The sequence below is a fragment of the Triticum urartu genome, chromosome 4A (genome assembly GCF_056163025.1).
Source record: "Triticum urartu cultivar PI428250 chromosome 4A, HENAU_Tu73, whole genome shotgun sequence".
NCBI lineage: Eukaryota > Viridiplantae > Streptophyta > Magnoliopsida > Poales > Poaceae > Triticum > Triticum urartu.
Window position 1 is genome coordinate 474,107,291 of NC_141876.1, and position 14,104 is coordinate 474,121,394.

Consider the following 14,104-nt stretch of genomic DNA (forward strand, 5'->3'; position numbering starts at 1 on the left):
ATTGATGGCAGAAATTATCTGATTTGGGCCATGGATGTCAAAATTAACTTAGCGGCCAGAAATTTGATCAACACTATAACCACACCTGCTTAAGGAGCTCCTCTTATCGTAGATATGACAAAGTATGCTTCTTTCCACTTCATTCGACACCATTTTTGTTTTGAGCATAACGATTTGCATGGATAGCGTTTCTATGTACCGAGCGCTACCGAGGCTGCTCCTTTTAGGCAACATCGCCGAGACTGCTGGACGTCCTGACTTAGGGCGTGGGATAGTGCGTATCTGGGTGGGGGGCCCTGGATTCCGGGGGGCCTACACAAGGCATAACGATTTGCATGGATAGCGTTTCTATGTACCGAGCGCTACCGAGGCTGCTCCTTTTAGGCAACATCGCCGAGACTGCTGGACGTCCTGACTTAGGGCGTGGGATAGTGCGTATCTGGGTGGGGGGCCCTGGATTCCGGGGGGCTCCCCCCCCCCCCCCCCCCCCCCCGGGTTTGCCTCTCGCAACCGTTCGAAACACGCCCACGATCGGAAGCGTCCCTTCATCGTCGACGTCGGTTCACGCTGTATATAATCCTCCAACATCATCAATGAAAGATTTACTGATTCGATCATTTTTTTTAAGATCACTGATTCGATCAATTCGTTCTTTCACAATTCCATTCCACTTGATTTACAAACCAAAAACGCCGAGCTGCGTCGGGTAGAGCCGACAGAGGCGCAAAAGGAGACCGCTCTAGTCATTGTGGGGCCATGCCAAGAGCCGCGACGTGGCACATAGCACAACCCAATAATTGCTACACCACGGTTAAATTGTGCATCCCGGTGTCATGATCAGTCCTGCGGTACGAACGACGCTGTTTCAGCTCGGCTCTACGAGGAGGAGATGGCCGCGGTAGACGACATCATCGGCTCCAGTGCGGGGAGGTGGTCCCTCCACGGCAGGACGGCGCTCGTCACCGGCGGCACCCGCGGCATCGGGTACGTACGCACCCCTCCGCGCCCCTTTCTTTTCAGATCTCGTCCCGGCTTCAGATGGTTTTCTGCGCTTGATGTACAGGCGCTCGGTGGTGGAGGAGCTGGCGGCGCTCGGGGCCGCCGTGCACACGTGCTCCCGGAAGGAAGCCGAGCTCGGCGAGCGCTTGAAGGAGTGGGAGGCCAGGGGATTCCGCGTCACGGGCTCCGTCTGCGACGTCTCCGTGCGCGACCAGCGCGAGCTCCTGCTCCACGACGTCGCCGGCCGCTTCGCCGGCAAGCTGGACATCCTCGTACGTGAAGCACCCCATATCTTCTCCCCAGTCCCCACGCCTTTGTCGATCTGTTGCTAACCCCTGGAGTATGTAGTTATCTTTCCTAGTTTCGTCACAAACTTTGCATGTTTTGATTCCTGTATATGTCGGCATAGTATATCTCTTTGGAAATACTGCGTGTAGTGTCCTGTGGATCTGAGTAAATGTGAGAAAAGATAAGTGCTGAATACTGTCTCTGTAGCCGTATGCCTGTGACTCGTGGCGTGTCATCATGTTATTATTTTGGCTTCAGAAAACAAAGCTCTTCTTGGTTTGTCGTCATGAATGACCAGTAATTTAAAATGAAACTGCAACTGTTTGGTCGTTTTCAAGCAGAACTTCAGATGGTTTTGCTTCAGTAATGTGTTTTCCTTTGAACATTTGTGCTGCTACATGTTGTAGCAGAACCGAATTGCAGTTCCTTTTTACTAATGGTTTCTGCCTCGCCTTGGTGATTACACTTGGACAAACATTTTTTTTTAGAAAAGGAGGATGACCCCCGGCCTCTGCATCTGGACGATGCACACGGCCATTTTGTTAATTATTCTCACAAGACCTTATAAAGTAATACCACAGTAAGACTAAAGCCGCCGTCTAAGCAACAAACTGTCGCTACACCTATCCAGTTGATGAAGGAGCGCAGATAGCCTAGGCCTAATACCAAACAGATATCGCGGCCAAACCTAAAATCTAAGACCTGAGGACCCATCCAGGACGCCTGCCGGGCATGGGTCTCGCCGGTCCGGCGTGCTCTCAGAGGCCGCCGCCGCCAACTGCCACCGCTCCATCTTCAGAATTGTACTGATGCATCAATCTTGCTCGGTCTAACTATCGTCGACGCCACCACGGCGCCCAACGGCACCTCCTCCCTGCGCGCAAACAGTTGTGCACGCCGCGGTCGCCACTGATACACCTCAGCACCATGCTGCCAAGTATCACCAGCCGACACAGCTTGAAGTCTTTGGAAGATCTGTCGTGCGTAGCACCTGCCGACCAGGCATGACAAAGCGTAGCACCTGTCGGTCAGGCATGACTTAACATCTCCACCGAAGCTCCGTGCAAGACGAAGCCGCTCCACCTCCTGCCTCTGACTTCCAGCGCTGCTCCACAGACGATGCTCCCAAGAGAGAAACGACACCGCAGTGCCGCCATCGTCCGATCTGGAACACCAGATCCTAGGGTTTCTCCTAGAGCAGCACGAGTGGGTCGACAGTAGTTACACGACGATGCCTTCATCAAGGTAACGGCGTAGAACGCCGCCATCGCCTGCCAACGGCTCGATTTTCACCGGCAACCATGTCTCCCCAACTCGCAGCCGGGACTAGATGATGGATCTCGAGATCCGATCACCAAGCCTCTGGCCGGCCATCTCTGACGACGAAGATGACCACCTCCATTGGCCAGCGAGACGACGTGAGATGAAGTAGGGTGCTGCCAGCGTGTGTCCTGGCCAGCACCACCGGCGCTCGGCCCGTCCCGGACCACGCCTCATGGCTGAGGGCAACGGCAATCGCTACCACGATGAGGACGCAGACCGGAAGCTCAGATCCAACCCACCCGCGCGCCGCCACATGGCCACCACCAAGCGCCGTTCAGGGGCAGCCCCGCCGCCGTGAGGGACGCCGCCCCACGGGCAGCAGGCGCCAGCTACCTGCCGCCGCGAGATCGCCACCGGCCACCGCAAGATCTGCGCGAGAACGACGAGGACGCCCCGCCGCCACCTTCCCTGGGGACCGCGCGGGCTTCGCCGGTGTCCCCTCCGACGGCGGCGAAGCGAGGAGGGGCGGCGCTGTGCGGAGGGGTCGAAGAGAGCAGTCGCTGCGCCGCCGCTGCCGAAGTGGCGGCCGGAGGCGGCCGCGCGCGAGACCTTGGCCGTTAATATTTGGATAAGCTCTTGTGTCTACACTTGGACAAACATACTACCACAGTTTGCAAGTTTCATTCCATGACGTTTATTAGTACTCCCTTTGTCCTAAACATACCACAATTCGTGCTTAGATACATCTGTATCTAGACTAGATAAATCTAAGATATGTAATTTGGGACGGAGGTAATATTTCAAATACATCTTACTCTCCCAATTTGGTTATGCAGATAAACAACGTGGGCACAAACCATAGAAAACCAACCACTGAATACTCGGCAGATGAATATTCGTTCATAATGGCCACTAATCTTGAATCTGCATATCATCTATGCCAACTTGCACACCCTCTTCTCAAAGCATCCGGGGTGGCCAGCATTGTCTTCATATCATCAGTCTCTGGAGTGGTAGCCATATCTAGTGGCTCCATTTATGCCATGACAAAAGGTAACTGTTGCTCTGCTATGCAGCATATGTGAACAAGATAACATGTAGATCATCGATCAATGATCGTTCTTGTGGCGGCCGCTTTTCAGGTGCGATGAATCAGTTGGCCAAGAACCTAGCGTGTGAGTGGGCGAAAGACAACATAAGAATCAACTCTGTTGCTCCATGGTACATCAAGACTTCACTCGTGGAAGAGGTAAGGCCTATACTTTATGAGTTTTCATCAGAAGTATCTTTTTGTTTAGTTGTTCATCAGAAGTAACTTTCCTTTTACTTCTCTTGCTCAGAAGTTATTTGTGTTGGCCATCTTGTTAGTATGTCGAAACTGATTGTTCCATCCACTGTTCTCATTCCTGATTCTTAAATATCGTATAAACACACATACAAGTCTAATTAAGGGCTATATATCTAAATACCATTTTTCATGGCTTGCCGCCTTGCACCTTACTACAACCTTTGTACACTAATATAGGACTAGTGGCCTATTCCTGGTTATGGTTAATGTTTGATTTGCTATTTTATTAGTAGTAATCTGGTAGGATGAACTGGTGCTTGTAGCTCGTGTGATGGTTTCCCTTAATGGAAATCGGAGGAGGAAACTCTTCTTTGATAAAAAAAGCTAATATAGAACGTTTTTGCAGTTCAATTTGAACGGCAAAAACGTCTTACAATAGTTTACAGAGGAGGTACATTAGAACCCATATGCCCTATTCGAAGCACCAAGGAAATAAAAAAATGTAATGCTTCGCCTGTCCCGTTCAATCCTGCAGGATTTGGCGAAAGAAGATTTCGTGGATAGCATCGCCCGTCGAACTCCGATGAGGCGTGTGGGAGAACCTGAAGAAGTATCATCACTGGTGGCGTTTCTCTGTATGCCCGGTTCATCTTATATCACTGGCCAGACGATCTCGGTTGATGGCGGCATGACTATAAATGGCATGTACCCGACTGAGAACTAGCAGAAGGGGTGAAGCTGCACGGTGGTTCTGAGCAAATCGTGATACGTGGATCATCCGTGTCCGTGTGTATAACCTGTATGGGAAGGTTATCTTGACGTACAATCTGTATGTGTATGTTTTTCCACTTTAGCTAAATGCAAGTCGTCTGAATGTTTATTTTGGGTTGGCTGATTTTGAAAGAACACTACGCGCAGACCCGAGGCCGTAGATAGTGGCGCCGGGGCGAGCATAGCGAGGGCCGAGAACGCCCGCAAGAATCCCCCATTGGGAATGCTTCGGTGATCCCACACCTCCATCTCAAGTGTACGCGGTGGTACATCTGGGCATGTCCGCCTACCCAACACGAGCTGTTTACTACGCAACCTTAGAGTTTCCTAAACCTTGAGAATTTACAAAGAGCCCATACATTTGGATATGAAGCTCTTGCAAAACCCTTAGAGTTTCCTGTGAAGCGAGTTTTGGGTGCATTCAGTAAGTTTTTGATTTGGCACTTAAAAATAATTACTATGAAATGCAATGCTCATGCTCACAAACATAATTATTTTAATACATTACCACTAAGTAGGGCTATTACAGAGAGGTTGTAATGAAAGGTGCCAGCGTGTGTGGAGGGGGGGTAGGGGTGGCTGGCGATGCTTCAATCCAATATTCAAGAATTCGGAATCTTCTATATCTAAATAGCTAACCCTTATTATTTTTTCTCTCGACATGCAATCATGTCACCTCAACATGCAATCATGCATAGGAAAAAACCAACCTCAACAAGCAAACATGCATGATAATATTTATTATATTATGATGTTTATATTCAATAGATATACAATAACAGAATACTATTAATCATGTGCAATTTTATTTTTAGCTACCTCAAATTTATGACTTTAAATATTCATGTTCCATACAATTAAATCTCATTGAAGTATGTTATAAAATGTTCCCGCAACAACGTGCGGGGTACCATATAGTGAGAACGTGCACCCTCGGCTCGTTTAAGTTGTAAGTGCATCTAGTGCCACCCCTAGTTGGTTTTGGAGTATTGACGACAAACCTAGTTGAGGGACTAATGTGTTTGTGAGAATTGCAGGATAACACAGGTAGAAGTCCCTCATGATTCGGTTTTACTACCAGAGATGACCCCTAAAAATGTATGAAGACATTGAAGTCAAAGGTGGTATATGAAGATATTCACATTAAAGACTATGACAAGAGAAGACACGATATGAAGCCTATGGAGCTCGAAGACTTAGATTTTTCATAGGTCTTTTTCTTTTGTGTTGAGTCATAGGAACCACCGTACTGTTAAGTGGGGTCCAAGAGAAGACAAAGAGAAGAGAAGACACAATATCAAGCCTATGGAGCTCGAAGACTTAGATCTTTCGTAGGTCTTTTTCTTTTGTGTTGAGTCATAGGAACCACCGTACTGTTAAGTGGGGTCCAAGAGAACCAGTCAGAATGACTGAAGTGATGCCTAAACCAAAAACCTATGTCTTCGAGTGAAGACTATGAGAGCGAATCTTGTCCAGAGTCGGACAAGTCAACTTTGCTTGTAGCCCAAGTAAAGTTGTCGTGTGAGTTTGAAATCTGACCGTTGGAACACGTGTTGATTCCTTAGTGACCCAGGGTCATTTCGGACAAATCAGGTCAGGTTACCAAGTGCCTATAAATAGCCCATCCCCTACAACCATAAATGGTTGGCTGCTCAGATTGAAAGTACGGCTTTTGTCGTTTGAGAGCAACCCACCTCGAAGCCTTTGAGAGAGAATTCCTTGCGAGGATAAAGCCCTAACCACCCAGAGCCAGAGAGAATTGGGCATCACTTAAGTCTTCTTGTCTGTGTGATCTGAAGACTTATTACACTTGAGGACTGTGCATCCTCCAGCCGGTTAGGCGTCGCATTCTGAGCATCCAAGAGACATTGTGGATTGCCGATGAACGAAGTCTGTGAAGGTTTGGGAGTCTACCTTGAAGACTTACCAGAGTGATTGGGCGAGGTCTATGTGACCTTAGCTTAAGGAGAATACGGTGAGGACTGGGTGTCCTGAGCCGCGTGTTCAGGACTGGGTGTCCGGGACTGTGTGTCTTAAGGTTTAAATACCTAGCCGCTCCAACCAGACGTACAGTTGTCACAGCAACTGGAACTGGTTCAACAAATCATTGTCTTCAACAAGTCACTGGTTTCATCTTCACTTCACTTTACTTACTGTTCCTCTTTGTGAAGTCATTGTATGTTTGCTCTATCATTTGTCTTCACTGAGTGACTGCGTGTTCTGTTTGGCTTCACAATATCTTCCTACCTGATCCTTACTACCTAGCTGCTATTAGTCTTTGTGCTTTCACTTCATTGAATACTTGACTATGGTTTGCCTAGTGTAGTCTACCTTCCGCTGCATGGTAATAGGTTTAATTTTATCGTTTGTCTTCAAAACTCCCATGTTCTGAAGACTTTCATAAAAATCGCCTATTCACCCCCCCCCCTCTAGTCGATATAACGCACTTTCAATTGGTATCAGAGCAAGGTGCTCGCTTGTTCTGTGTGATTCAGTTTAACCACCTGGAGTTTTAGCTATGTCGACTGCAGGGATAATTAAAGTCTCCGATGCGTGCCCCGTCTTCGATGGAACTGAATATACCTACTGGAAGAATAAGATATGCATGCATCTTGAAGCCATTGACATCGACCTATGGTATGTCGTCGAGAACGGCGTTCTCAAGGCTGGAGAAGGTGTCACTGCTGCTGATGTCAAGAAATTCGTTCAACTGGACTCTACTGCCAAGAATATCATCTGTGGTCATCTGACCAAAGGACAGTATGGCCGTGTGAGTGCTTTGAAGACATCCAAGCTGGTCTGGGACTGGCTCTCCAAGGTCAATGAAGGCATCTCAACCCAAAGAGATCAGAGAATCAGTGTCCTTCGCAACCTCTTCAATCGCTTCAAGCGAAATGACAATGAGAATGTCCAGCACACATTTGACCGACTCACTGACATCACAAATGAGCTTCAAGCCCTCGGCGCCACTGAAATTACCAAACACGAAGTCGTCAAGACGCTGCTGAGATCACTTGATAGTTCGTTTGACATCCTGGCCCTGATGATTCAAGAACGTCCTGATTTCAAGACACTCGATCCGTCTGACATACTTGAGAGGCTCAACACACATGAGTTTCAGCTTTCGGAGAAAAGAGATATCTACGGTCCAAACTATAGGCGAACTCGTGCCTTGAAGGCAAAAACTGTCTCCTCATCTGAAGAAGAATCAGACAGCAGTTCTGATGATCCTGAAGACATTGGAAAGGAACTTGATATGCTTGTCAAGAAGTTCCAAAAATTCACCAAAAAGAAAGGCTTCAGAAAGTCTTTCCGATCAAGTTCAAGGAATGATGAAGCTCCTGCTCATGACTACAAGAGGAAAACATGTCACAAGTGCAAGAAACTTGGCCACTTCATCTCTGAGTGTCCACAGTGGGACAATGAGAACAAAAAGAAGAAGAAGAGCAAGGAATATGACTCTGACGACAAGAAAAAGAAGAAGAAATACTCAAAGTCTTCTTCCAAGTCTTCCTCAAAGTCTTCATCACATAAGAAGAGCTCATCTGGCAAGGCACGTGCGTTTGTTGGTAAGGAAATGGATTCAGAGGAGGAGTCTGCTTCTGAGGAGGCGGAGGTGGAGTCTGAGGAGGAATCCTACTCAGGCGTCGCAAGTCTGGCTACAGTATACGTTGCCAAGTCCATCTTCAACACTGAAAACAATGACGTCATCACCGACACCGATGCAAATGACAAGGACTACTCCGCTTCTACCTACTACTTCATGGCACGGGTGCCAAGGTAAACACACGCACTACTCACTATCAAACATCTAGTGACAATGTCTCTGATTGTGGTTCAAAACCTAGCTACAAAACACTTGCTAAAATTGCAACTGAACAACAGAAAGCTATGGAACATATTCAAAAACTGTTAGACAGAAGCGATGATATGTTAGGTGCTGAAATGACTCGATCTGAATCCTTAATTGAAGACATAAAAAATCTTCACGTTAAGTATCAGGAACTTGAAAGTCGTCATGAAACTCTCTCAACAACTCATGAAAAGCTTTCCTATGATTATCTTCAAAGGAAGCAGGATCTTGAGAAATTGAGAGCGGTTCATGAAGATCTTCAAACGGAAAACGAGTCACTTCGCGCCAAATAGATCAGTCCCGCTCAGGAAGGATTTGAACCACCATGTCTTAAATGCCTTGAGCGTGATAATGCTACTTCGGTTGCTGAATGTTCTACTGCTACTGCTGTTGCAATATCTTCAACTGTTGATATGGTAACTAACCCCTCTGCTGAGGATACCACCGCTATTACTGATGAGAATGCTAGGTTGAAGACATTGCTTGAAACAGGGATGTACAAAAGTCTTAAAGGGCATCAGACTCTATGCGATGTCCTGAAAAAGCAGATTCTGAACCGAAACCCTAGGAAAGAGGGTGTAGGGTTCGTAAGGAAAATGAATGCTGATGGCTCTTACTGGAAACCTGAGCAGTACCCCAAAACCATGTGGGTTACTGCAAAGGAACCTTCAGCAGATCCATCCAATCTATCTGGCTTCACTTGTGCTAACCCCATTATCATTGATGAATCCTTTGATGGAAACTATATGCTGTTTAAGAATCAGAATGGTGAAGTATTTGCCAGGTACATTGGTACTAACTGCAGGAATGGACCGCCTATGAAGAAGATCTGGGTTCCGAAAAGGTGTCTGGAGAGTCTTCCTGTGAATGTCATCATGACACCTCACGTGAAGAAGACAAACCTCAGACCAAAGGCTTCATACGGTCCAAAGGCTTCATACAGACAGAGAACTCACCTGAGTCGCACTAACGCAAATGTTTTGCAGGGAAATCACACTCAGGCATATGAATATGAGAGCGGTTCATCAAACCGCCATGTTCATAAGACCAAGAACTATTCTGCTTATTCTTATGAGTACTATTGTCCGCCTGCAAGACTGTTTGCTAAGGCTTCAAAGCCAAAATTCTCAGATGCTGCACTTAGACTTATTGCTTCTAAGCCACCCTTGAAGATGTGGGTGGTTAAGAAGGCTTAACTCTCTTTTGCAGGGAAAGGTCTCCAGCAGAAAACCAAAATCGTCTGACGCTATTGCTGGGGACCTTAAACATCTTGTAGGGCGCAAGATCAAATGCCCAAATGGTCTTACTATGTACTTCGTACCTGAATCGCTTGCTACTCTCCCTATTAGTCCTAACCTGGATCTAAGTTTTCATAACCCACTGGTCCGTCAAATGTTTTTGCTTCACAATGCTCTTGGTGAAGCCTATCCCCCTAACTGCACTGTAGGGTACGACACCAGCGTCTTCAGAATGGATTATTGACAGTGGGTGTACAAATCACATGACTGGCAAAAGAAGTCTTCTTATGGACTCAACCTTACGTCCATCCGACAAGAGCCACATCACATTTGCTGACGCTGGTAAAAGTAAGGTATTGGGTCTAGGTAGAGTTGCAATCTCAAGGGATCAACACATGGATAAAGTCATGCTTGTTGAATCCCTTGGCTTCAACTTAATGTCTGTCTCAATGCTTTGCGATTTGAACATGATCGTAATGTTTGGAAAATATCGTTGCCTTGTACTAATGGAATCTAACAAGTCTCTAGTGTTTGAAGGGTATCGAAAAGATGATTTGTACATGGTAGATTTCTCAGCAGGGCCACAGCTTGCAGTATGTCTTCTAGCAAAGGCTTCAAAATGCTGGCTCTAGCATCGGAGGCTTGGACATGCTGGCATGAGGAACCTCCACACCCTTGCGAAGAAGAAGCATGTCATAGGCATCGAGGGCGTCAAGTTCAAGAAAGACCACTTATGCGGTGTCTGTGAAGCAGGGAAGATGACGAGGGCCAAACATCCCTCAAAGACAATCATGACCACTACTCGACCCTTCGAACTGCTTCACATGGATCTTTTCGGTCCTACTCATTACTCAACTCTAACTACTACTGCTTGCCTCTATGGCTTCGTTATTGTTGATGATTATTCTAGATATACTTGGGTGCACATAATCCTTTACAAGACTGAAGTGCAGGATGTCTTCAGACGCTTCGCCAATCGAGCTATGAACAATTTTGGCGCCAAGATAAAGCACATCAGAAGTGACAATGGCACTGAATTCAAGAACACTGGCCTTGATACATATCTTGATACCTTGGGCATCACACATGAATTCTCAGCCCCGTACACGCCACAGCAGAATGGCGTCGTCGAATGCAAGAACAGAACACTAATTGAGATGGCCAGAACGATGCTAGATGAATACAAAACCCTAAGAAAATTCTGGCCCGAAGCCATTGATACTGCATGCCATACAATCAATCGTGTTTATCTTCACAAGCTACTGAACAAGACATCTTATGAGCTCCTTACTGGCAAGAAGCCAAATGTCAGTTACTTCAGAGTATTTGGCGCAAGGTGCTGGATCAAGGACCCACATCACACCTCAAAATTTGCACCAAAAGCACATGAGGGTTTTATGCTCGGATATGGAAAGGATTCGCACTCCTACAGAGTCTTCAATCTCTTTCATTACAAAGTGGTTGAAACAGTGGATGTGCGGTTCGATGAGACCAACGGTTCACAAAGAGAGCAGCTGCCAAATGTGCTAGATGAAGTTCCATCCAGTGAATCAATCAAGCTAATGGGAACTGGAGAAATTATACCTTCTGAAGCTCATCCTGAAGAAGAACTTATCATTTCAGCACCTGATCAACATGAAGACAATGCTCAGCCTGAAGACATTCCTTCCAACAACGATAATGAACAGCAAGAGCAAAGTCTTCGCCCTGTACATCCTCGTGTTGCCAATGAAGTGCAGATTGAAAGAATAATTGATAGCATCAATGCACCTGGTCCACTCACTCGTTCAAGGGCAACTCAGCTAGCAAATTTCTGTGGGCACTTCGCATTCGTCTCAATAGCAGAATCCAAGAAAGTTGAAGAAGCCTTCATGGAACCTGAATGGATTCAAGCTATGCAAGAAGAGCTTCAACAGTTTGAGCTGAATAATGTATGGGAACTGGTTAAGCGTCCTGATCCACGGAAGCACAATATAATAGGCACCAAATGGATATACCGCAACAAGCAAGATGGGCATGGTCAAGTTGTCAAAAACAAAGCTCGTCTAATTGCTCAAGGATATACTCAAGTGGAAGGCATTGACTTCGATGAAACATTTGCTCCTGTGGCTAGACTTGAAGCCATACGCATACTGCTGGCCTATGCAAATCATCATAACATACTTCTATATCAAATGGATGTGAAGAGTGCCTTTCTCAATGCAAGATTGAAGAAGAAGTGTAAGTTGCACAACCACCTGGCTTTGAAAATCCAAAATATCCTGACATGATATACAACCTCAACAAGGCACTGTATGGCCTCAAACAAGCCCCTCGGGCCTGGTATGACACACTCAAATACTTCCTGAAGAGTAAAGGCTTCATACCTGGTTCCCTAGATCCCACTCTTTTCACGAAGACATATGATGGTGAACTGTTTGTGTGCCAAATATATGTGGATGACATTATCTTCGGCTGCACCAATCAGAAGTACAGTGAAGAGTTTGGATATATGATGCAAGAGCAATATCGGATGTCCATGATGGGGAGCTGAAGTTCTTCCTTGGTCTTCAAATACGACAACAACGCAATGGCATCTTCATATCTCAAGAGAAGTATCTCAAAGATTGCCTGAAGAAGTTCGGTATGCAAGACTGCAAAGGCTTCACAACACCAATGCCAGCCAAACATCATCTGGGTCCTGACGACAATGGTAAAGAGTTCGATCAAAAGGTATACTGCTCCATGATTGGTTCTTTACTTTATCTATGTGCATCTAGGCCAGATATTATGCTTAGTGTTTGCATGTGTGCTCGATTTCAAGCGGCACCAAAGGAGTCGCATCACTTAGCTGTGAAGCGAATTCTTCGATATTTGGCTCACACCCCAACTCTAGAATTATGGTATCCAAAGGGCTCAGAGTTTGATCTGGTTGGATTCTCGGATGCTGATTATGCTGGTGACAAATTGATCGCAAGTCTACATCAGGCACATGTCACTTTCTGGGACGATCACTTGTATGTTGGTCTTCAAAGAAGCAGAACTGTGTATCTCTCTCCACTGCTGAATCTGAATACATTGCTGCTGGATCTTGTTGCGCTCAGCTTCTGTGGATGAAGCAAACACTCAAGGACTATGGCATTCATGTGAAGCAAGTGCCACTTTACTGCGACAACGAAAGCGCCATCAAGATTGCTAACAACCCAGTTCAGCACTCGAAGACAAAGCACATTGAAATTCGTCATCACTTTCTCAGAGATCATGTTGTGAAGGAAGACATTGATATCATACACGTCAACACTGAAGAGCAATTGGCAGATATCTTCACCAAGCCCTTGGATGAAAAGAGGTTTTGCAAGTTACGGTGTGAGCTAAATATCCTGGAATCCTCAAATGTCCTGTGATCAGGCACACATCCTAACCCTTATGCATATTGATGACTTAGATGTGCAACACACGAAGTGAAGTATATCTTCAATCAATGAAGACATACATTCTAAGTGTGAATATATTAATGTGGAATTCGACTTCGGAGCGCCACGATAATTGTGCGCCGTGTCTGGGTCTAATACTTCCTATACGGTGGGTAACGCCACCACCAAACGTTCTATTTTGAAGTGTTTCACTCATGGCGTTACCTTGCAATGTCTTCACATTTGGTTTGGCTTCGATCTCAACATATTTTCATGATTATCTTCACTATGTTGATTATAGATATATATATATATGCTAGGGTACTGTCCTCTACAGCATTCACTTATAGCTATGTCTTCGTGTTGAATCTTTTGAACTAAGTGAATGTGATCGGACCCTAACCTCTCTATGCTTTCTATCTCAAACTCTATCTCTCAAAGTTATATGCATTCTATTGAAACTGTCGAATGTCTTCTCTGCGTCCTTGTCTGCAGAAGATACAGAGACAATCATTAAGTCTGTTTTCAATGCTCATTCCTCCACATGAATTCCGGAGAAGTAGGAACGACCACCCGACAATCCAGGCGTGCATGGGACGTGGAACAAACCCCAAAATTCCGCATAATGGCCACGTGTTTCCCAAATGCGAATCGCCAGGGGCACCTGTGTAATAGCACAGTGCCGCCCCTGTGCCTATAAATACACACTCACAGCGGTCATTATCTCTTCTTCCACCCTCGCACGAACCCTAGCGCCACCGCTAGCTCTCGACGACGCCGGCGACGAAGCGCTTCGCTGCCGCAACCTCTCCGACGCCGTCTTCACACCGACCGCGGACATCGTCCTCTCCGCCGTCGCCGTAGGTGTCCTCCGTCGCCAAGTTAGGGCACGGAAGATCGAACTGCTCGGCCTCATCTCCCACTTCGTCTAGCAGTTCTCAATATGGTAAATAAAACTCCCTTTTTTTACAGCACCGTTGATCCTATTGATCTGTCACTTTCTACCACAAGC

At 46.3% G+C, this 14,104-nt stretch overlaps 1 protein-coding gene across 1 annotated transcript; it reads left to right on the forward strand.

Annotated features, from left to right (window-relative positions):
• Positions 1–805: 805 nt before the first annotated feature.
• On the forward strand, positions 806–4,718 carry LOC125552161 (tropinone reductase homolog At5g06060-like). Its single transcript, XM_087518626.1, has 5 exons — positions 806–984; positions 1,064–1,271; positions 3,387–3,603; positions 3,693–3,799; positions 4,374–4,718. The coding sequence occupies exons 1-5, from the start codon at positions 890–892 to the stop codon at positions 4,560–4,562; spliced, it is 816 nt and encodes a 271-aa protein (XP_087374752.1). The 5' UTR covers positions 806–889; the 3' UTR covers positions 4,563–4,718.
• The last annotated feature ends 9,386 nt before the right edge of the window (positions 4,719–14,104 follow it).

Bases quoted from the DNA above. Each gene is read 5' to 3' on its own strand.
- LOC125552161 (XM_087518626.1), top strand. From the start codon at position 890: ATGGCCGCGGTAGACGACATCATCGGCTCCAGTGCGGGGAGGTGGTCC. The intron at 985-1,063 runs GTACGTACGCAC...CTTGATGTACAG, and splicing joins GGCGGCACCCGCGGCATCGG to GCGCTCGGTGGTGGAGGAGC. The intron at 1,272-3,386 runs GTACGTGAAGCA...TTGGTTATGCAG, and splicing joins CCGGCAAGCTGGACATCCTC to ATAAACAACGTGGGCACAAA.